At 42.0% G+C, this 22,209-nt stretch overlaps 1 protein-coding gene across 1 annotated transcript; it reads right to left on the minus strand.

Annotated features, from left to right (window-relative positions):
• Nucleotides 1-899: 899 nt before the first annotated feature.
• MANSC1 (MANSC domain containing 1) lies at nt 900-18,766 on the minus strand. Its single transcript, XM_028119755.2, has 4 exons — nt 18,605-18,766; nt 12,695-13,018; nt 8,880-9,020; nt 900-2,282 (listed from the first exon to the last, which is right to left on the minus strand). Exons 2-4 carry the CDS (start codon nt 12,915-12,917, stop codon nt 1,309-1,311), a joined length of 1,338 nt encoding a protein of 445 aa, XP_027975556.2. The 5' UTR covers nt 12,918-13,018; nt 18,605-18,766; the 3' UTR covers nt 900-1,308.
• Between the last annotated feature and the right edge of the window lie 3,443 nt (nt 18,767-22,209).

The following is a 22,209-nucleotide window of genomic DNA, read 5'->3' on the forward strand; positions in this document are numbered from 1 at the left end:
AGGAGGAAACAGGAGAAAAGCCTGTTTCTGTCATTTCCTATGTTTTTCATTGCTATACTTATTAACCAGCTACTGCCCTCTAGCGTTCACTGTGTAAAGTTCTCTCCTGAATTCTATTTGCATCTAAAAACCCTGGACTCCAGGAAGAGGCAACCTCTTGTTTTGCAGATGAGCAAACTCAAGTCCAGAGACTGAGGTGTCAAACTGACCCAGGCAGTTTCCTGGATTCTTCAGGAGGGACCTCACTGTAACTCATCTGGCAAACCCTTTTTATTAAATGCCATTCCTCAGACATTTCAATAACTAATCAGTAAAAATTACAGCATATTTATTGTACATCAGAAACTAATATGACACTATGTGTTAACTTTACTGGAATTAAAAATAAATAAATGTTTTAAAATGCACATAAAAATTGCAGCATAGTAATCATTTAACAATGTTAAAAGTTATGTTATTTTCATTGTTATTCCAAATAAAGCCAAAATTGCCTGTTGGTGAAATTTAGATAAGGATTTATAAATATCATTGTTATGTTTTAAACTTGGTGAAGTTTAGAAAATTCCTGTATTACTTTTGTGTGTGTGTGTGTGGGGGGGTAGGATAGTTAACTAGAATGGACCCAAAGTAGATTTGGCTGTTTATCAGAACTGACTTACCACTGTCTCCACGTAGGCTAATCTTCTGCTAGAGTTCTCCCAAAGGAACCTCTTCGCTCACTGATGGGGAAGGGGAGGGGGAGTTGTCATTTTAACTTAGAACACATATTTTCATCATTTAATCATTTTGTTGGTGGGAATAAATTGAAAGTTATCCAGCTGGATGTGTCACTTACAAGAACATTACTGAGTAACAAAAGATTTATTCAAATATTTAATTGGAAGGACATACATCTGGAATAACTTTTATTGGAATTCATATAAAAAAGAAAGTAAATCCATTAGAATTAATATCATAAACAGTTGACTTTATCTGGAACCAGAAATGTTAATGAACTGGAGCCTAAAAGTCCTAACCACTTTTCCTTGCAAAAAGCCAGTCATTTTTGAATTTATATGCCAATTATACTTTATTACTTTAGGTAGAGCTTTGTTTTCAGCAAATATTTTAGAGATAGATCACTCAAATTACCTAGTTTGTTTCCTTTCTCCCCTTGTCTTCAAAAACCAAGCAAAAAGAAAGTGGTAGGGGGCATCCGCCTATCTTCAAGACGCTTCAGACATCCTGCTAAGATCCGCGAGTCAGCAGGAAGTCACTGAGTTTGGGGTACTAGTAACTACACGAATGAAGAGACATCTAGTTTCCTCCTCAGATGTCAACATAGATCCCATTGATCAAATAATCCAGTCTCGAATAACGTCTCCTGCGGAGGGATTCCGAGAACATTCTGCCCAAGAGGACAAGGCCTATGGCTAGGAACAGAACCCCAAAGAGCAGGGTTCCGATGAGGAGCCATTTTTCAAATGGAAGGCCGTCTTGACTTTCTGGAACACTGTTCAGGGAGGAACCACCGGGTCTGGCCTTCCCATTTTCCTGGGAAGCAGTTTTATTTGGAGAAAAATCCACATTTGACGAAAGCAGCGTAGCAGTGGACGAATCCGCCGTTGACAAAGAAAGTGTAGCAGGGTTATCATGGGCATCCTCTGTGTTTAAAGTGAGGTTGGAAATTTCTCGGAAGGGTGCCGTTTCTGGGGGGCTTTTCCAGTCCACGGGTGGCTCAGAGACGGTGTTTGAAATGGCTACAGTAGCTAGGCTAGCTTTGGGTTTAACCGCAGCATGGGTCAAAATGGTAGACAGGAGGGCTGTGGGGGGCTGGGACTTGCCCGGGGCTAGGGCTGGAGCTGAGGTGGCCATCTCTGGTTCAGAAGTCACAGAAGGTATCCCGCGAGCATTGGCGGTGGGGGGCGATGCCGGCTTTGGAGGGGCAGAGGTGATCCGCCGAGAGGCAACCGTCCCTGTAGTGGGGAGTGTTGTCACATGTTTAGGTAGTAGAGGAGATATTTTTTGCTCTGAGAAAAACTGTGAACTCTGAGAATGGCCTTCTTCTTTATAAACAGGGAAGGGTGTACTTGCTTGACTGATCTCGAATAGTTTCTCCAAGTGATCTAAGGATCCGACCTTCTGAGAAAATGCATCTCTCCGGAAGCTATCAGTGGGCTTTGAATGACCTGTCACGGGAGCGGGGGTGGGAGTGAGTCCCTGTGAAGACTGGCCATGGAGGAGAGAATCTTCTTGGGTTAACTCTCCGCTTGGCGAGTGAGTTCTGGCCAAAGTTGGAAAATCTGAAAAATGTAAAGAAAATTAAAAGGAGACTTAAATATTTCCATGCTGAGGCAGGTTAAAAAAAAAAAAAAGACAAACGTATCAGCTTGTTCAGTAAATCCCCAAACTGTTGAAACTTGACATTTTGTAGAAACTTGCGCAAAATGGAAAAATACAAATTGCTAAATCAGAATCTGATGACACTGCCTCTCTACCAGATGCTGTGGTTTATTTCTAGAGTGATGGGACAGAGGAGAAATGTGTGGAGGAGGACCAGACAAATTAAGGAAGAGGTGGGAGGAGCAGAGCAAGGGAGCTAAGAGGAGCTCAGGAGGTTTAGGAACATGGGGACGCGTAGGGGGCCAAGGCCAGGGAAGAGAGCTGGGCCGGGGTGACATGGCAGGAACTGGTGGAGAGAAGGCTCCGTGGGAAACCAGCAATCACCAAGGAGAGACTTCACAGCAAGGGCAGCCCACAGGCGAGGATGGCAACAAAGGCCTCGGGGCAATGAGAAGCAGGCAGAACCCGGGCCATTTGCCTGCCGCAAAGAGGAGGTTGGGCCCGGAGGGAAGGTCTGGTCTCCTCCCAGGGCACAGAGGCCAAGGCAGCAGCAGAAGGCTGATGACATTTTCCAATAATAAAAAACAACAACAACAAGGTTTTGGCCCCACACTCAGGGGAGCAAGGCAATCTGGGAGATTTAATTTTGACTCTCAAAGATTAACATTTCAGAGCCAATGTCTTAAGTCTGAGGACAATGGAACCAGTATTTGAAATGAGGATGGCCACGGTGCTGACATAAAGAGCAGAAAATCACACCGTTCTGGGGGCTGCTGGGGAAGAACCAGCCTCAGACCCTCCCCAGGGGCAAGAGAGAGTTTAGAATTGTGCCCTTAGTCTCACACGCCATTCATCACAGCTCAAACTGGAAAGGGTTTTGGAGCCATCCGGGGCAGGGAGCGATTATCTGAATCGCTCTGTATCACTCTGCTACTTGGCTAATCACTTCACTTAGATTTGAACTGCCGCAAACACAAGGAAGGAAGAAAAGGAATTTCTTAATGTTTATTGGTTAATTCTTCCCTGTTCTCTTTCTCCTTTTCTTCTTCAACTCCTCTCAATGCCAGTTTCTGAACCAGACCCCACTCTCCTCTCTGCTAACAGACAGATCCAGAGACAACCTCAGATTTGTAAATATCTTTGACCGCTCTGTAAGCTTCACACTTCAAAGAGGTCCTTTCGAATTGTCACTTATGGGGGCGCCTGGGTGGCTCATTTGGTCAAGCGGCTGACTTTTGACTTTGGCTCAGGTCATGATCTCAGGGTCGTGAGATAGAGCCCCACGTCGGGCTCAGTGTGGAGTCAGCTTGAGATTCTCTCTTTCCCTCCCCCTCTGCCCCTCCCCCTGCTTGCCCACATAAGCGTAAATAAATAAAATCTTAAAAAAAAAAAAAAAAGAACTGTCACTTACTAGTCCATCTAGGACAGGGGTCAGCAAATTATGACCCGAGGGCCAAATCTGGCTTGCCACTTCTCTCTCTTTTTTTATTTTTTTAAGATTTTATTTATTTATTTGAGAGAGAGAGCACAAGCGGGGGTGGGTGGAGCAGCAGAGGGAGAGGGAGAAGCAGACTCCCCGCTGAGCAGGGGGCCCGATGCGGGGCTCGATCCCAGGACTCTGGGATCACGACCCGAGCTGAAGGCAGACTTTTAACTGACTGAGCCACCCAGGCGTCCCTTGCCACTTCTCTTTGTATGGCTTATGAGCCAAGATCTACATTTCTAAATGGCTGACAAAAGTCAAAGAGGATAATATTTTGTGACACACGACAATTACATAAAATTCAAATTTCAGTGTCTGCAAATAAAGCCTTATTGGCATGTAACGGTGCTCATTTGTTTATACATTGGCTGTGGGTACTTCATACTACAAGGACAGAGGTGAATAGGTACAACAGATTGCATATGGCCCATGAAGCCTAAAATACTGGCCTGGAAAGCCTAAAATACTTATCATTTTGCCCTCAACAGAAAATATTTGCAGACACCTGCTTTAGGATATAGTACTTTACTCTAAAATAGAATTTGGAGGATTGAAATGCCTCTCTCCTCCAACAATGCTGAAGGAAAGAGTTTCTGCTGCAGGTTATATATCACATTTGCAGATATAACATCACGAGATAAACAGCATCTCTATTTTTAGGGAGTATCAGATATTTTTTTTTAAAAAAACAGGACTCAACATATTTCATTTTAAACAAAATTTTTAAAAAAAAATTATTTATTTGAAAGAGAGAGAGAGAGAAAGTATGAGGAGGGGGGAGGGGCAGAGGGAGAGGGCAAGCAGGGAGTCCGACGTGGGGCTCCATCCCCGGACCCTGAGATCATGACCTGAGCCAAAGGCCGCCACTTAATTTGACTGAGCCACCCAGATACCCCAACATATTTCATCTTAAAGTTAAAAAAAAAAAGACTAGTTAAATAAATGCTCTGTGATGTGTATGAACTCAAAACTTAAAGCCATTGACGAAGAATGACCAAAACAGCTGCTTTCTTTCTCAAGAATGCAAGCTCATAAAGAAAGCAAGGCTAGGGCTAGTCCCATTTCTTGATAAGATTCATCTATTGGCAAAGATCCTAGAACCACACAGGGATTCTCAACACCTGCTCCGTTTACCTCACCCACTGATGTTTGCTATTGGGGTGTGGTGTTTTTCTTGCTCATGTAGAGGTGAGCCAGAGGGGACTGTGAAACAGCCCTGTGCCCTCAATCCCTCTTTTGAGTTTCAGTCTCAAGGGACTTCACAAAATAAAAAACTTAGGGACTGACTATTCCTTGGAAACCAACTGAGCAAACAGACTCCCAATTTATTCTATCTCTGAATTCCCCTATTCTAATCCTTTGTAGACATGACACACCACGAAGCTGAAAAAAAATTCAATAATGCCAAGTTGCAATGGTTTTGTAGAATGAACAGAGTACGCTGTTATCTTTCAAACTTTTGGTCTGTAAATATTAGCCTATCAGTTATAGGAAATCGAGTTCATCTGGAAACAAACCACCAAACAGGTAGCTATTTAATTTCACTCTAAACAGGAAGCAGATCGTTTATTTTTATGGGGAATCTTAATCCATCAACATGGGCAGATTCATAAATAGAATTACAAACTTAATTTGTAAACATCCTGTAGATTAAAAAGTCAGCGACATTCTATGTCCAGGGTTGGTGCCACTTTGCTCTGAGATAGCAAGCACCCTGCTCTGGGCTGAGGGCTCCCCCTGGTGGCTGATATAGGAACTGTTTGATTCTAATTCCACTTTTATTACCTTCATACCCTCCCTGAAAATGTTTATACACATGCCAAGTTCCCTTTTCTTCCATTTCCACTGGAGAGAATCTTTACCACACACTCCCTCTTTTACACATGCTTTATAAAGCAACGATATTACAGAGTATTATGAAAATTATAAAACAAATTCAACTATAATGTTTATTATATCCTAACGACTATTAACATTTCTGTATACCTTAAAATTTTTTTCATGTAATTGAAAAACAACGGCTGTTTTTCACCTGAAATTTTGTTTATTTATATACCTCAAACTTTTTTTTTTTAATTTTATTTATTTGACAGAGAGAGAGAGCACAAGCAGGGGAGCAGCAGAGGGAGAGGGAGAAGCCGACTCCCCAGGAGGACACTGGGATCATGACCTGAGCCGAAGGCAGATGCTTAACCACTGAACCACCCAGGCGCCCCCTCAAACTTATTTTTTAATATCTGCATCATATTCCCTCAAGTGGATCCATTATATTTTACACCCAATCATTCATTCTCTGGCAATTGGACATTTATGCTACTTTTAGTTTTTCACTCTTTAAACTAATTATACAATAAACAGCTTCAAACCAATAGCTTTTTCTTGTTTTGGTGTTGTGTCTTTCGATTTTATGGACGTAGAATTACTGGAGTAAATTACTTGTAATTTCTTTGACATGGTGCTTTAATGACGAAATAGAAGACAGACATAGGGAAGCACATGGAGAGTGGAAGAAGGGACAGAATGAAGAGGCAGTGAGAAGGAGTAAGAGAGGCAGAACGTTATGGTCCAGCTTCCATATGATGGGAGTTCCAGAAGGAGAAGAACAAACGTTCCAATCAGTGTCTTGAGCCCTGACCTCTTTGGAGACTAAGACTGGGATATCCATCTCCTGCTAGATACCACCCCTGGCTGTCTAATGCACTGGTCCAGGTGATCAAAGAGGAACAGCAAGAAGTATCACCACCACCCTGGAGGTCCCAATGTTTTTAGCCAAGCTGATATATATATACAGGCACGAAGTGAAGGAGCCATGCAGATCAGGGGCAGCCACTGTGGAGAGGGGGCAGGACAAGACTGTCTGTCCACGTAAAGTAAGGTCTTGAGTGTTTTGAGAAGTCTCATTTGTTCTATGCCTAGTGTTTTTAAAAATCATGATTTCACATTGTACATGCACATTATTTTGTTATTGTACATACAATTGTACATACACTTTAAGTCTTTCTAAGTATATAGTTCAGTGGCATTGAGTATATTCACCTTGCTCTGCAACCATCACCCTCATCCATCTCCAGAACTTTCTTCATCTTGCAGAACTGAAACTTTGCACCCTGTGCAAGTTTTCTTATATTTGGGTTTATATCACTACTTGGGAAGAATTTACACAAATAATTTGTGCTTTATGCTCCTGCTTAAAGGAATGTTTGATACATCTAGTTCCTTAACCAAAACTCTGACACAGGCTCACCCAGAGGACAAAGCAGAGTCTGTGCCCAGGCACCCTGGGTAGTTCATTCCCCAAAGTACCTCACACATAATACAGTCAAGAGAGGACCCTTGAGGGGTGCCTGGGTGGCTCAGTTAAGTGACCGACTCTTGATTTTGGCTCAGGTCATGCTCTCAGGGTCCTAGAATTGAGCCCCATGTCAGGTTCCACTCTTAACATGGAGTCTGCTGTCTCTCTCTCCCTCTGCTTCTCCCCTTGTTCTCTCTCTCTCTCTCTCTCAAATAAATAAATCTTCAAAAAGAGAGAGAGAGAACCCTTGATTGCAGTCCCCCTCCCAACCCTAAAACCAGTCTCCTCAAACCTTCTCCAGCTCAGTAGATGTTGCCAATATCCATGTAGACGCTCAAGCGAGGCCTCAACTCGAATGCTTCTCTCTTCCCTGTTGTCACCCCCCACCCCACACCATCGGCAAGTCCTGTCAGTTCTACCTCTGAAATGGCCATATTTTTACTTCTCTCCACCTCATTTGCTACCTCCCTGGTCCACAGTGCCATGGTCTTTCACTGGGATCTCGCCCCACCTCCTACCCTGTCTTCCCACCTGCCTCTCTTGCCGCTGCATTTTTGTCCATCCCCAGCTGAGCAGTCCCAGTGAGCTTTGCGAAATTACCTTGAAAACACCACATTACATGCCTGCTCAAAAACTCCCAACGGCTTCCTGTTAAGCCCCTAAAATAAGAACTTCCTACTCTGGCTTCCAAAACGTTATGTGATCTCCCTGCTTTTCAAACTTCTTGCATATCACTCTTTATATGGTTCACTATGAGTCAGCCAGCTGGGACTGAAGTGTTTATTCTTCAATACTTCAAAACTATTCTGCCCCAGGATATTGGAATGGGCTATTTCCTCTGCCTGAAGTTCTTCTCAGATCTCACATCTGACTTCTTACTGTTCAGATCTCAGTCGAGGGGTTATTTCTTCACAGATGCTTCCTCTGATCACCTAATCAAGATAGTCCACTCAGTGATCATCTATTACATTGTCTTTGCTCATCCGCATAGCACTTGTGACTATATTTTTCTTGATTACTTACTTATGGTGATTATTATCTCTCCTAAAACATAAGTTCCAGAGGTAAGGACCTTGTTTTTCATGTTTAGTGTTATATTTTTGTGTCCTTAAGGCGGAAAAAATGTTTGGCACCTAGGAGATGCCAAGTAACATTTGTTGTTTATTGAGTAAATGAACATATAGAATATTATTAATCATCAAGGGTGTAATGACAAAAACTTTCTAAAACTTAAGTAAAAGGAAACTTGATACCAAAAGCATTTCATCCTGAAAAACTAACAAGCCAAAATCTCACCAAGACATATCTGAATAATTATATTATTTTTCAGTTGTTTATTTTCTGTATTCTGAACAAATATGTTTAGTATGGAGACTATATTTCCAATGCCTTGCACAGAATTTGGCACATGGTAGATGCACAGTAAATACTTCTTGAATGAACTTCCCTCCAGGTCTGGATAATAAAATCCAGTGTTTGATTTCAGCTAATGTTATTATAAAATAATTGGAAAGTAAAGACAAACATACTGGAATTTTATCTCAGGAAGGTAAAAACAAAAGCTACACAACACAAAATACTATCATTTGGAGATCCTTCATTGGAAAAAAGATGGTTGATTTAATAAACTGAACTTTAAATTGTGAGAGTTTTTCAATGTGCGTCTGTATTTATGACCACTTTTGGTAGTTTTACTTAGACTCTTGTGTAGAAAATATTTCACATGAACCACATCCTTAAATAATTCCAATCACCAAAGAAAAAGAACAATGTTATTCTTACCTCTAATTATCCTGTAACTCATAAGTCCCTTTGCTAGTTTCAGTGGACAAGCTTCCTCGCTGGGACAGAAAAAAAGGTAGCAGTTGGGTTGTCTAGCTGTTTTTCGAGTGTCGAAGATCATCAAGTTACATGCTTTGTCTCCTGCAATGAAAGGCTTCGTAAGCATTATACTGAAATAGGAGACTTTAAAGAGTAGGCAATGATTTATTCTACTATCCAACACAAACACCTTCCTTCACATTGTTCATTTGCTGGCTGACCGCTGACTCATTTCCTCTTCCTTAGTCACGTAAAGCAATTTGTACAGACCTTGGGTTTAAACATCTGAATTAAGGTAATTCTGGCAAAACCAACTTTAGGTAGTACATTTAATTCTTTTTTTAAAATAATACATTTAACTCTTTAGATAAGCCTTCCATTTGCTAAAATATCCATGGAAACATCCACAGAAATACTGACTTCACAATCTTTACACAACCCACAACTGAGTTGGGACTTAAGAAATTGATCTAACCGGGGCGCCTGGGTGGCTCAGTTGGTTAAGCGACTTCCTTCAGCTCAGGTCATGATCCTGGAGTCTCGGGATCGAGTCCCGCATGGGGCTTCCTGCTCAGCAGGGAGTCTGCTTCTCCCTCTGACCCTCTTCCCTCTCGTGCTCTCTATCTCTCATTCTCTCTCTCTCTCAAATAAATAAATAAAATCTTAAAAAAAAAAGAAATTGATCTAACCTAATGATTTCATCTATCTCTTGTATCCAGAAGGCAGACACCTATCTCAGACACCTATGAAGCCACCTACCCGACTTTCTTGGGTAGAATTACTAAATTCAGCATCATCCTATTATGCCTCCTTCCACAAAAGGTCTGAGTAGTGTATGGAATACAAAGTCCATTTTTTACTTTTATCAGTACAATTCTTCTTTTGATTTTTTTCCTTCACATTTCTACTCTTCCTTTTCTCTGCTTTTCCATTTTCCTTCCTTTCTGGCTTTTCACTCTTAGCTTTTATTTCTGACTTCTTTTTCTCTTCCTCTTCTGCCCAATAGAAGTTATACTTTCTATTCATTATGGCCTAGAGTTGGCTTTGGCCTCAGTCTAGTACAGTCTCACTTCTTGGCCAGTGACCCTTGAGGGATCAGTATACCCCTGGTCAGGATGAAGGTTAAGAGGCATATAGGCTAATTATTAAAAATGCATGCTCTTTCTCACCATACACACACACACACACACACACACACACACACACACGTGTTAACTAACCTTGTTGTGGTATCATTTCATAATACATACATGCATCAAATCATCACACTGTATATCTTTAGTTTATACAATATTATATGCCCAATATATCTCAGGAAAGCTGTGGGAAGAAACCCTGCATAACTGGCCATCAGTACCACGTCTTCAAATCAGGCCACGGTTAGGATCAACCTTGACTCCCTCATTTGGAAATAAGACTCAGTGAGCGTCTGTGGGGACCTGATCATGTTGGCTCTCCATCACTCAGGCAACAACTTTAGCTTTTCCTTTCTCAGCAATGGGATAATTCTGCAATACCATTTTTTGGGGGGCACATAGGTAAAGGGGAGGGTCCATAGTTGTATGCAAAATCTTGTGTCCTTTGTACTTCTGGGCATTCTTCTGGCGTCTGTGACTCCAAGCAAATTCTCAAAGTGCTTTTTTGAACCCTAAGCAGTTAAAGGCCATTGCTCAATAAATGAGGAAAAAGTCTGAGATCCATTAAATGAGACCCACAATTACCTCTGCTTACAGTAAAGCAGTAACAGTAATTTTGCTTGTACAATAAAGCAGCAAACCCCCATTTCTTACTAAACACCCATTATGGAACTGAAAAGCAAAGCAAGGTTTCCTGTTTTGCCAGCAGACACCCACACAGCATTCACTCTTGTTTGCAGATGATTTTCTATTTCACATAAATGTTGATAACATTTAAAGAAAAACCGGAAATTTAAATTAAATCTCTGTAATTTCCATAAATCAGTCTATAAAGAATGTCCAAAAGCACACTGCCAAGTTTGAGACGACCACTGAAGGGTTTTTTTTTTTTTTTGTCCTCCTGACATCAAATAAATATGTGGTATTGTTTCCACACTAATTCTCCAATTCTCTGATTCTCTGACACCACCTATCTTACAACTCAATTCAATTCTTACGCTAACTACCTGAAGTTATCATGAGACTCCATAGGTTTAAGGGCTCAGTCCCATAAGACTGTCTTCACTTAAGATGCCAGTCAAAAGTATCCGGTCCTAGGGAGACGCCTAGGTGGCTCAGTTGCTTAAGTGTCTGTAGGCTCAGGTCATGAACTCAGAGTCCTAGGATTGAGCCCTGTGGGGGCTCCCTACTCAGCAGGGAGTCTGTTTCTCCCTCTCCCGTGGCTTGTGCGCTCTCTCTTTCTCTCAAATACTACTACTACTAATAATAACAATAATAATAATAATAAATATCAGGTCCTAGGTTACTCACACTTCTGCCCAGTGTGGCTATAAATTCAGGTTCCCACAACCCCTTACCTCAGGTTTGATAATTTGTTAGAACTACTCACAGAACTCAGGAAAAAGCTATACTTACTATTACATTTTGTTGTAAAAGACAGAAATGAACAGCCAGATGAAGGGTAGAACGGGCAAGATCTGGAAGTGTCCTGACTGCAGGAGCTTCTGTCTCCTAGGGGAGCTGGAGGCACAACCCTCCTGGACACATGGATGTGTTCGCCAACTTGGAAGCTGCCTAAAACTATGGTTTCAGGATTTTTATGGAGATTTCATTATGTGGGCATAACTGACTAAATCATTGGCCGTTGGTGACTGAATTCAATCTCCAGGCCCTCTTTTTTACTTGAAGGTGGGGGTGGGGCTGAAAGTTCCAAACTTCTAATCAAGGCTTGGTCTCTCTCGAGCCCAGTACCCACCCTGTAGCTATCTAGGGAGCCACCAAGAGTCATCTCATTAGCACAAACTCAGGTGTGGTTGAAAAGGGCTCATAATGAGTAACAAAAGAAGCTCCTCTGCTTAGGAAATTGCAAGGTTTTTAGGAGCTCCGTGCCAGGAACCAAGAACAAAGATTATATGCATACATTTCATACCACACCTATTATAGAAAGAAACGAAACTAAAGATATAAGAGAAAACACATGATTTGGTCGGCTGATAAGTGAGGTTAAGAACCATTAGTCCAGTGTTCACTAGCTCTTCTAAGCCCCTTGATGGCAAGACCCTGTCCATCTCATTCATTGTTTTGTCTCCAGCACCTGCCAAGGCATCTGGTGCTCAATAAATTTTGTGTGTGTTTTCTCGTTGCTGTTGTTTGTTCATTTATTTTCATTTACGGAGTTAGAACAGGATCATAAACACCTGAAAAATGATCACTGTTTCACTGTTTCTTTTTCAGGTCATAGGTCTGAAACTTGAAATATGCAAAGGTATGGTTCAAACCTGTGGGCCTCAGTTTCCTTCTGTGTCACGTGAATGGGTCAGACCAAACAATTTCCCATGTCCCTTAAGGATTTTTGTTTCTAAGGTATTGGAAACCTCTTAGATACCTATTAGCACATAACACCAGTGGTTCTCAGCCTTTTTTCTAACCAGACACCTGTGATATACACACACACTCATTAGTAACTTTGCCTCAGCTTAGGGGAGGAGAGGACTTGTGGAACATTCTCCCAGTGGTTTTGTTACCCACATTTCTACCCCACTGAGAATCACTAGGATAATCTACGCAGTCACATCAACCAGCTACCATCAGTGTCACAAAACACTTGGCATAAAGAGCTGCCAAGAGACTATTACTTACCTGTTATGTTTTTTGTTGAACAGCAAGAATTAATGCAGTCTTCCTGAGTTAATGTATGTATGGGTTCATTGCCTCTAATTCCCTTAGAAAGAGATGATTGGATGTCAATGACAACATCTTCTAAACTCTTGGTAGGGCAATTCTGACTGGTCGACTGCCTTAGTGTCAGGAAACAAATTATTACACAAGTGTAAGTCAAGCTCCATTTGTCCCTAAAGAACATTTTAAAATTTCAGTTTAGTCTTAGTCTTCAAAGGTCAAGGATAATCCTCCCTCTGGTCTGAGTTTGCTTCAAGAAGTTTGTACAGATCGTGGAATTTCTCTCTGGAACAAAAATAAAACATCTGCAATGAGTTTTGTTTCTTTTAATAAATCTAGCAAAGATACAGTTCATGTCCTTCAAGTCAATGTATACAATTCATGATTTTAAAACAGAAATAAACAAGCATTTTTTATGTTTCACTTTTAATAGATCAAGACAACCTTTCATTAAAAACTTGGTAAAGAGGGGCGCCTGGGGGCTCAGTTGGTTGAGCATCCAACTCTTGATTTCAGTTCAGGTCATGATCTCAAGGTCATGGGATCAAGCCCCGTGTCAGGCTCCGTGCTCGGCAGAGAGTCTGCTTGAGATTCTCTCTCCCTCTCTCCCTCTGCCCCTGCCCCCTGTGCACTGTCTCTCTAAAATAAATAAATACATCTTAGGAAAAAAGCTTGGTAAAGAACTAATTAGCACAAACACATATACTATCCCATCAATGCTTAAAAGCTGACCAGTGTCTATGATGGAAGAGTTATAAACAGCAGGCCTGCCCCCAAGTTCTAGAATTCTTTCTCTTCTTGCTTCTCCTAACCAGGAGGGGACGGGACACAAAATTTCTAGTCACTGATAAAGCAGCGATAATACACTTGACCATGTTTTGTTTCTTGGTAATAATAAGTACCATTTTTAAATCACCTACTAGGTGGTAGGCAATGTGCTATGAAACATACATACATTGTCCTATTTAATCCTTATACCAGTTCTGCAAAAAAAGGTATTACTTTCCTCATTTATAGATGAGGAAACTGGGGCTGTCTTTCTTGATGCTGCCTCTCCTTAGGTATCAAACCAGAGACAGGTAACTCTAATAATTTAATTCTAACAGTTAGCTGGTCAGTAGAGGGAACTCATTCATTTCCAGAATACAAATTGTTCACTGAATGATAGTCTAGAGCAGAATTACTACCTCTGTGGGGCACCTGGGTGGCTCAGTCAGTTAAGCAAGCGAGTCTTATTTCGGCTCAGGTCATGATCTCAGGGTTGTGAGATCGAGCCCCATGGGATTCTCCCTCTCCCTCTCCCTCTGCCCCCCTCCCCTGCTCACAAACAAGCACTCTCTCTCTCTCTTAAAAAAAAGAAAGAATTACTGCTTCTTGAATCTTCTTCTTCCTTTTTTTTTTTTTTTTTTTTGGTCATGAATCCAACCCCTTTGATAGTCTGGTGAAGCTTAGAAGCTTAGGATCTTTTCGGAGAGACATGCTTTAAAATACAAATTTTAAATATATATGATTACAAAGGGAGCCAGTTATATGAAATATAATTATCAAATTAGTTTTTAAAATATGCCTACAAAACTCTGATGTAAAATAGCAAAGAAAATTCAAATAAATGGAGAGATGATCCGTGTATGATATTAAGATATCCATTCTTCCCAACTTGATCTATAGATTCAGTGTAATCCCAATAAAGTTCCCAGCAAGTTATTTTGGGGATCTCAACAATTTTAATTTTGATTTTTTTAAAGATATATTTATTTGATAGAGAGAGAACACATGTTGGGGGGGCAAGTAGAGGGAGAAGGAGAGGGGTAATTTCAAGCAGACTCCCCACTGAGCATGGAGCTGGATGCAGGGCTCAATCTCACGACCCTGACATCATGACCTGAGCCAAAATCAAGAGTCAGACACTTAATCAACTGAGCCACCCAGGCATGACTTAAAGTGTTGATTTTAAAGTTTACATGGAAATGCAGAAAGGCCCAGAACAGCCAACACAATACTGAAGAAGAACAAAGTTGGAGAATTCACACTACCTAACTTCAGTACTTGGTATATAAGTTACAGTAATCAAGACAGTGTGGTTCTGCCAAAAGAACAAACAGAAAAATAGAACAGAATAATAAGCCCAGAAACAGACCCACACAAATTCAGTCAACTGATGTTTAACAAAAGAGCAAAGGCAATTCAATAGAGAAAGGATAGCCTTCTCAAAAATAGTACTAGAACCCATACGCAAAAAGATAAATCTAGATACAAACCTTCCATCATTTATAAAAATTAACTCAAAATGTATCATAGACCTAAATATAAAATGCAAAACTATAAAACTCCTAGAGGAGCACCTGGCTGACTCAGTTGGTAGAGCATCTGACTCTTGATCTCAGGGGGTTGTGAGTTTGAGCCCCACGTTGGGTGTAGAGATTCCTTAAAAATAAAATCTTTAAAATAAGAAAGAAACCTCCTAGAATATAACATAGGAGAAAATCTTTGTGAACTTAGATTAAGCAATGAGTTTTTAGATATAATACCTAAAGCACAATCCACTAAAGAAAAAAATTGGTAGGTCGGATTTCATTAAAATTAAAACTTCTGCTCTGCCCAAGACACTAAGAAAATAAAAAAGATAAGCCTCAGACTGGGAGAAATATTTGCAAAACACATATCTGATAAAGGACAAGTAGGTAAAGTATACAAAGAACTCTTAAAACTCAGAAAACAACCCAATAAAAAATGGGCAAAGTATCTGAACAGACACCACACCAAAGGAGATATACAGATGATAAATAAGCAAATGAAAAGGTGCTCAACATCATAGTCATCAGAGAGCTGCAAATTAAAACAATGAGATACCACTCTACACCTATTGGAATGACTAAAATCCAGAAAACAGACAATGCCAAATCTTACAAAAATCTATATACAAATGTTTATAGTAACTTTATACATCATGGCCAAAAACTGGAAATGACCAAGATGTTCCTTCAATAGGTGAATGGATAAACAAAATGTGGTATATCCATACAGTAGAGTATTATTCAGTAGTAAAAAGAAATGAGCTATCAAGCCACAAAAGGACATAGAGGAAACATAACTGCATATTGCTAAGTGAAAGAAGCCAGTCTGAAATGTATGACTCCTTGTCAACTATATGACATTCTGGAAAAGGCAAAACTACATCAACAGTAAAAATATTAGCGGTTGCTAGGCAGAGGAAGGGAGGGATGAATAGGTGGAGCACAGGGGATTTTTATAGTGAGGTTATTCTATAGGCTACTGTAATGATTGTTACATGTCTTTACATTTGTCAAAACCCACATAATGGTACAATACAAAGAGTCCCTAATATTGGGGGACCTCACTGGCTCAGTTCGTGGAGCATGCAACTCTTGATCTCGGGGTTGTAAGTTTGAGCCTGACATTGGGTGTAGAGATAACTTAAAAATAAAATCTTAAAAAAAAAAAGAGTGATCTCTAATATAAACAAATAGATGTTAGTAAAAAAAATTAAAAAGCAAAAAAACAAACATATATTACCCATATACAGTAACAGTCCAAGTCCAATATCATCACTATTGTGTCCAATTCTTATAAACAGTTAAAAAAGTAACATTTATGTTTCTCAAGTGCCAGTCTCTATACTAAGCACTTTACATGTGTCATGTCACCTAATCCTTACAAGAATCCTGATAGATTCCCAATCCTTATGAGATAGATCTCATTATTAACCCCATTTTCAGGGGTGCCTGGGTGGTTCAGTTGCTTAGGCTGCTGCCTTCAGTTCAGATCACGATCCCAGGTCCTGGGATTGAGCCCCGAATCAGTCTCCCCGCTCAGTCTGGCTCTCCTCTCCCTCCCTCGCCCCTCATGCTCTCTCTCAAATACATAAAATCTTTACTTATTTATTTATTTTTTAAAGATTTTATTTATTTATTTGACAGAGAGAGACACAGTGAAAGAGGGGAACACAAGCAGGGGGACTGGGAGAGGGAGAAGCAGGCTCCCCACCGAGCAGGGAGCCCAATGCGGGGCTCGATCCCAGGACCCTGCGATCATGACCTGAGCCGAAGGCAGACACCCAACGACTGAGCCACCCAGGCGCCCCTCAAATACATAAAATCTTTTAAAAAAAATTAGTCCCATTCTCAGTCAAAATAGAAACAATCGTGGGATATTTGTGTTTATTTTTTTTTTTAAGATTTTTATTTATTTGACCAAGAGAGACACAGAGAGAGAGGGAACACAAGCAGGGGGAGTGGGAAAGGGAGAAACGGGCTTCCAGCCAAGCAGGGAGCAGGGAGCCCGGTGTGGGGTTCAATCCCAGGACCCTGGGACCATGACCTGAGCCGAAGGCAGACGCTTAACGAACTGAGCCACCCAGGCGCCCCTTTCTGCTTCTTTATTAACCTAGTGAATAACAAGTGGTACATCTAATAACTGCCATAATGTTGAATATTTTATTTATTTATTTATTTATTTATTTATTTATTTATTTGAGAGAGAGAGAGCCCACGTGGGGGGAAAAGCAGAGGGAAAGGGACAAGCAGACTCCACCTGAGCACGGAGCCCCATGGGGCTTGATTTCACAACCTTGAGATCATGACCTGAGCTGAAATCAAGAGTCAGAGGCCCGACAGACCGAACCACCCAGGTGCCCCTAATAAACCACCATAATTTTGAAGGATTGTTAAATATACAGGATACTTGAGATCCATGTAATAAGTAATATGATATGAAAACACGTGTGATTCCTGCTGGTGGCAAATTACAGCTGCCTCTATCTAGTTCTATGGCTTTTGACTAGCGCCTCTTAGAGGTCATGTTCCATTTCAGTTCGAGGCTACTAAAATAATAAATGTTCCCACTGAAGTTCTCAGATTTTTTGAATACTATCCCGGGCTTCCCCAGGTTAAGAATCCTAGCATAGGGCCCCTGGGTGGCTCAGTCAGTTAAGTGTCTGCCTTCAGCTCAGGTCATGATCCCAGGGTTCTGGGATCGAGCCCCGTATTCCGGCTCTCTGCTCAGCGGGGAGTCTGCTTCTCTCTCTCTACCCCTGTTTGTGTTCCCTCTCTCGCTGTATCTCTCTCTGTATCAAATAAATAAATAAAAAACCTTAAAAAAAAGAATCCTGGCACAAGTTATCTTCTTATGCTGTCACATTTCCCAAGTCTTTTTTCTAGCCATCGAGAAAACCAAACAGGAACGAAAGAGGAAAACCAGGCCCATACTTTACTTTGAATGGATTCTGACAGAATCTTTCCTGGAGTTCTTGCAGAGAAGTCGAACTAAGCAAGGGGATGGCGTAGGAATTGTGCTTTCTGTACGCAGCACCTTTTTAGCATCTGGACTGCAAGAAGTCCTGAAGAGTTTTTCTCGCTCAAGATGCTCAACAACTACTAGGTAAAGTAATTCTTCTAATCATTATTACTTAGGCCTTAAAGGTCCACAGCCAAGTTGAATTCCATTGAAAGGTAGGGGGGAAAGGATACAGGTGGGAGCGAGAGGAAGCACCTGAGCTTTAACGCCTGCTTACTACCGTCACTAAAACGCACTTGTATACAACTGTGCCAAATACTGGAAATCATTTTCTTTCCCTTCCTTTGAGGAAATGCATGTCGCTTACGGAGCGTTCTTCAGCCTCTCCTGATGACTACGCGGAGCCAGCGCCGTTTATGACAGGTCCTGTTGCGCGAGGCTGGAGATCCCCTCTGGGGGTCCGCAGCCCCACCAACACCCGGGCCAGCCCCTCCTCGCCCCAGCCCGGGTCTTGGCGCTCCGGGAGAGGTAGAGGGGAGCGCCAGGAAAGGACGGTGGGGGCGGGGGGGGGCTCGCTCTCAGCGGTCCGCCTGGAGGGGAAGGCGGAGACGCCTTTACCTGGCAGCGACAGGCCCCGGGGGCCCCGGTGTCCTACCCGGGCGAGGGGACAGCCCCGGCGCGCTCGCGGGCCAGGAGCGGCAGATCCGCGCGCGGGTCTCGGCGAGGACCGCAGGGATGCTCCGCAGCTCCCGCCTGCCCGCGGGTCGTGTGCTTAGCCAGTTCCTGCTTCCGTTGCGGCGACCGAAAGTTGGCCGGGGAGGGCACATTCCTGCCCTGCAACCCGGAGCTGCTTCCGCGCCACTGGGAGCGCGGTCCCCCGGGAGCCCCTCCCTGCGGTGGCTCCCGGCACCCCGCGACCGCGCTGAGCCCCAGACTGCGCCGGCTGCTGCCCCCCACCTCCGGCCCCGCAGCTTCCTCATGCGGGGGGCGTGCGCGCGACCCGCGGGGGTGTCCGCAGGTCTGCAGTGGCGCCTTCTCGTCCGCAGAACGCGTGATCACACCAGAGGAAAGTCAAACATTACAAAACGTGTGCACTGCAGGCTGCCTCTCCCGGCTGTGTCCTGGTCCAGTTCCCCTTCGCAGAGCCACCTCTGAGCGCAGTTTCTCCACTTAGGAGTTCACAGGGATTTCTATCTGGGGCCTGGTTATGGGAATTCTGTTTCGATTACTCCAGGCATGCAGGGTCCTCAATTAGAGTTGGCAGTTCTCCAGTTAAACGTCCTTTAAGTCCAGCCTCAGCGAAGGCATCCGGATTCCTCCCGGATTTACTGTTTATAGGTATAGATAACAGTGAAAATAATGGTGTCTGCTATAGTTATTAAAACGTACCCCCTGACATTTAGCATAGTACCTGGCATGTAATAAGTACTCAATAAATATTTAACTAAAATGTATTTGTTGAGTGAACGAATGGAAAGGAACTACTTAAGCATAGGTTGTAGAAGTGTGTTTCTAAATCCATGCTCGTTCACCCCCACCTCTGTATAAGTGCAAACAGATGCAACTTTACCAAACCACTGATAATTAACTCGCAAAAGGTCTAAACCTTAGGCAACATCTCTACCTGCTCCCTGTTGAAGAGCTTTCAAACCTAAAGCATTAAGCCATTGTAACTTTTTATTCTAGGCCTGATGCAGCCGTTCTGGTTTTAACCAATAGCTATTAGAACCAATAGCTATATGTTGACTGAGAATACATGTGAACAAAGGTCCTTTGAATGAAATTAACTCTACCAGTTGTATCCAGAGGATGACCTACTCTTGAATTACAAAAATGTTGCAAATATTTGGTTTCAAAGAGTTACTTACCATGGGCTCCTGGGTGGCTCAGTGGTTAGGCGTCTGCCTTTCTGCTGGGGTCAAAATCCCAGGATCCTGGGATGCACCCCCCAATCCTGCTCAGCTGGGAGTTGGCCTCTCCCTCTCCCTTTCCCAGTTCCGCTCTCTCCCTGCTTGTGCTCTCTCGATCTTTCTCTGTCAAATAAATAAATAAAATCTTTAAAAAAATGTTACCGAAGTAAACTCCAGAGTGATTTCGCATTGGAGTAATTTCGCTGTTGCAGCAAAAAACTGATGTAAACAGTACATTTTATCTCTGCAGATGATATACTTGAGGGTGTAGGTAGGGAAAGGTCACATGCTTTGTGTCCCTTCACAGGATAGTCCCTGCTAGTCACTAAGTAGAACTTTCCTTCACTTAGAAGTTTCAGATTTAGGGTTTTAAACAATGAACCTGTTATTGTTGAAGTGACATATTCTTTTTTTCAGTTATGACACTGAACAGAGGACACTGCTGAAAATAATGAAAAAAATTTTTCTACTGACATGAACTGTGTTTAAGTTATAAAAAAAATCTCTTTTCATCTCATTGCCTGAAAAGATTCTTGATCCTCTTCTCCTGATACCATTTATGTGGAGGCAGATTTTTTAAAATGCATTTTATTCAGAAAACATGTATTAAACACGTGCAGGGGGAATGAAAGACCCATAAGACATTGGAGCTACCTTCAAGATGCTTATAGTGTAGAAGACAGACAATCAAATCAGTTATTGTGTAAAGAATTAATGTAATGCTAGAAGATGCTAAGGAACCTCAAAAAGGGACGTATAAACTGGACTTCTGGGAGAAAATGAAAAATTTAATATTTTTTAAAAGATTTTATTTTTTTAGAGCAGTTTTAGGTTCACAATAAAATTGACAAGAAGTTTCCCATATACCTCTTGCCCCCACACATGCACAGCCTTCCCCATTAACATCCTCCACCAGACAGGTATATTTCTTGCAACTAATGACCCTACGCTGACATATTATAATTACACAAAGTCCATAGTTTACCTTATGTTCACTCAGTGTATTACACTCTGTGGATTTGGACAAATGTGTAATAATATATATCCACCACTATAGGATCATACGAAGTATTTTCTTTTTTTTTTAAGATTTTATTTATTCAGGGCACCTGGGTGGCTCAGTCAGTTAAGCATCTGCCTTCGGCTCGGGTCATGATCCCAGGGTCCTGGGATCGAGCCCCACATTGGGCTCCCTGCTCACTGTGGAGCCTGCTTCTCCCTCTCCCTCTGTTGCTTCCCCTGCTTGTCCTCTCTCTCTTTCTGTCAAATAAATAAATAAATAAATAAATAAATAAATAAATAAATAAATAAAATCTTTTAAAAAAAAGATTTTATTCATTTGAGATAGAGAGCAAGCATGAGTAGTGGGAAGAGGCAGAGGGAGAAGCAGAGTCCCCGCTGAGCCCAGAGCCTGATGCAGGGCTCGATATGGGGCTTGATCCCAGGACCTGGAGATCATGACATGAGCCGAAGGCAGATGCTTAACCAGGTGCCCCCAAAGTATTTTCATTGCCCTAACTATCCTCTGTGCTCAGCCTATTCATCCCTCCCCCAGCACAACCCCTGGCAATCACTATTCTTTTTATTGCCATAGTTTTGCCTTTTCCAGTTGTCATATAGTTGGAATCATACAGTATGTAGCCTTTTCAGATTGGCTTCTTTCAGTTAGTGAGATGCATTTGTTTTCTCCATGTATTTTCATGGCTTAATAGCTCGCTTATTTTTAGCATTGAATAGTGTTCCATTGTCTGGCTGTACTAGTTTTTCCATTCACATACTGAAAGACATCTTGGTTGCTTCCAAGTTTTGGCAATTGTGAATAAAGCTGCTATAAGCATCCATGTGTAAGTTTTGTGTGTACTTAAGTTTTCAACCGTAAGTTAACCTTGAAGGATGAAGTTCGGTTAGTTAGAGGGAGAGAAAAAGGCTGAATATTCCAGACAGAGAAAATGGTGTGAGTATTCAGGGAATTTTATCCTGACTGCATGAAGTTCCCCTGTGTACATAGAGGAATAGAGAGAAAGGCGGGGGTCAGAGCAAGAAGGTTCTCATATGCCAAATTTTAAACTTTATCCTGAAGCCATGGGGAATTACTGAAGGTTTTTATAGGGCAGTGGCAGGTCCAGATACTTTATTAATATTCTAAAAATTCTGTCTGCCAGCCATATATAGGATGGATTGAAGGAGGTGAAGCCAGAGGCCTTCTGCTTTCCAAGAAATGGAAGAAGTGAGGAGGCCCTGAACAGGGTGTGGAGGTTAGAAGAGAAATTAAGGAGAGAGGCTCTCCAGATTTGTGACTGGTTGGAGGTGGTG

The sequence above is a fragment of the Eumetopias jubatus genome, unplaced genomic scaffold (assembly GCF_037043125.1).
Source record: "Eumetopias jubatus isolate StellerSeaLion01/CBP00866 unplaced genomic scaffold, mEumJub1_p1.0 scaffold_8, whole genome shotgun sequence".
Taxonomy (NCBI): domain Eukaryota; kingdom Metazoa; phylum Chordata; class Mammalia; order Carnivora; family Otariidae; genus Eumetopias; species Eumetopias jubatus.

Excerpts from the sequence above, each read along its gene's own strand:
- MANSC1 (XM_028119755.2), bottom strand. The coding sequence starts at position 12,917 with ATGTTCTTTAGGGACAAATGGAGCTTGACTTACACTTGTGTAATAATT. Across the intron at positions 9,021-12,694 it reads TTCAACAAAAAACATAACAG|GAGACAAAGCATGTAACTTG; the intron begins GTAAGTAATAGT and ends CTTTCATTGCAG. Across the intron at positions 2,283-8,879 it reads GAGTTACAGGATAATTAGAG|ATTTTCCAACTTTGGCCAGA; the intron begins GTAAGAATAACA and ends TACATTTTTCAG.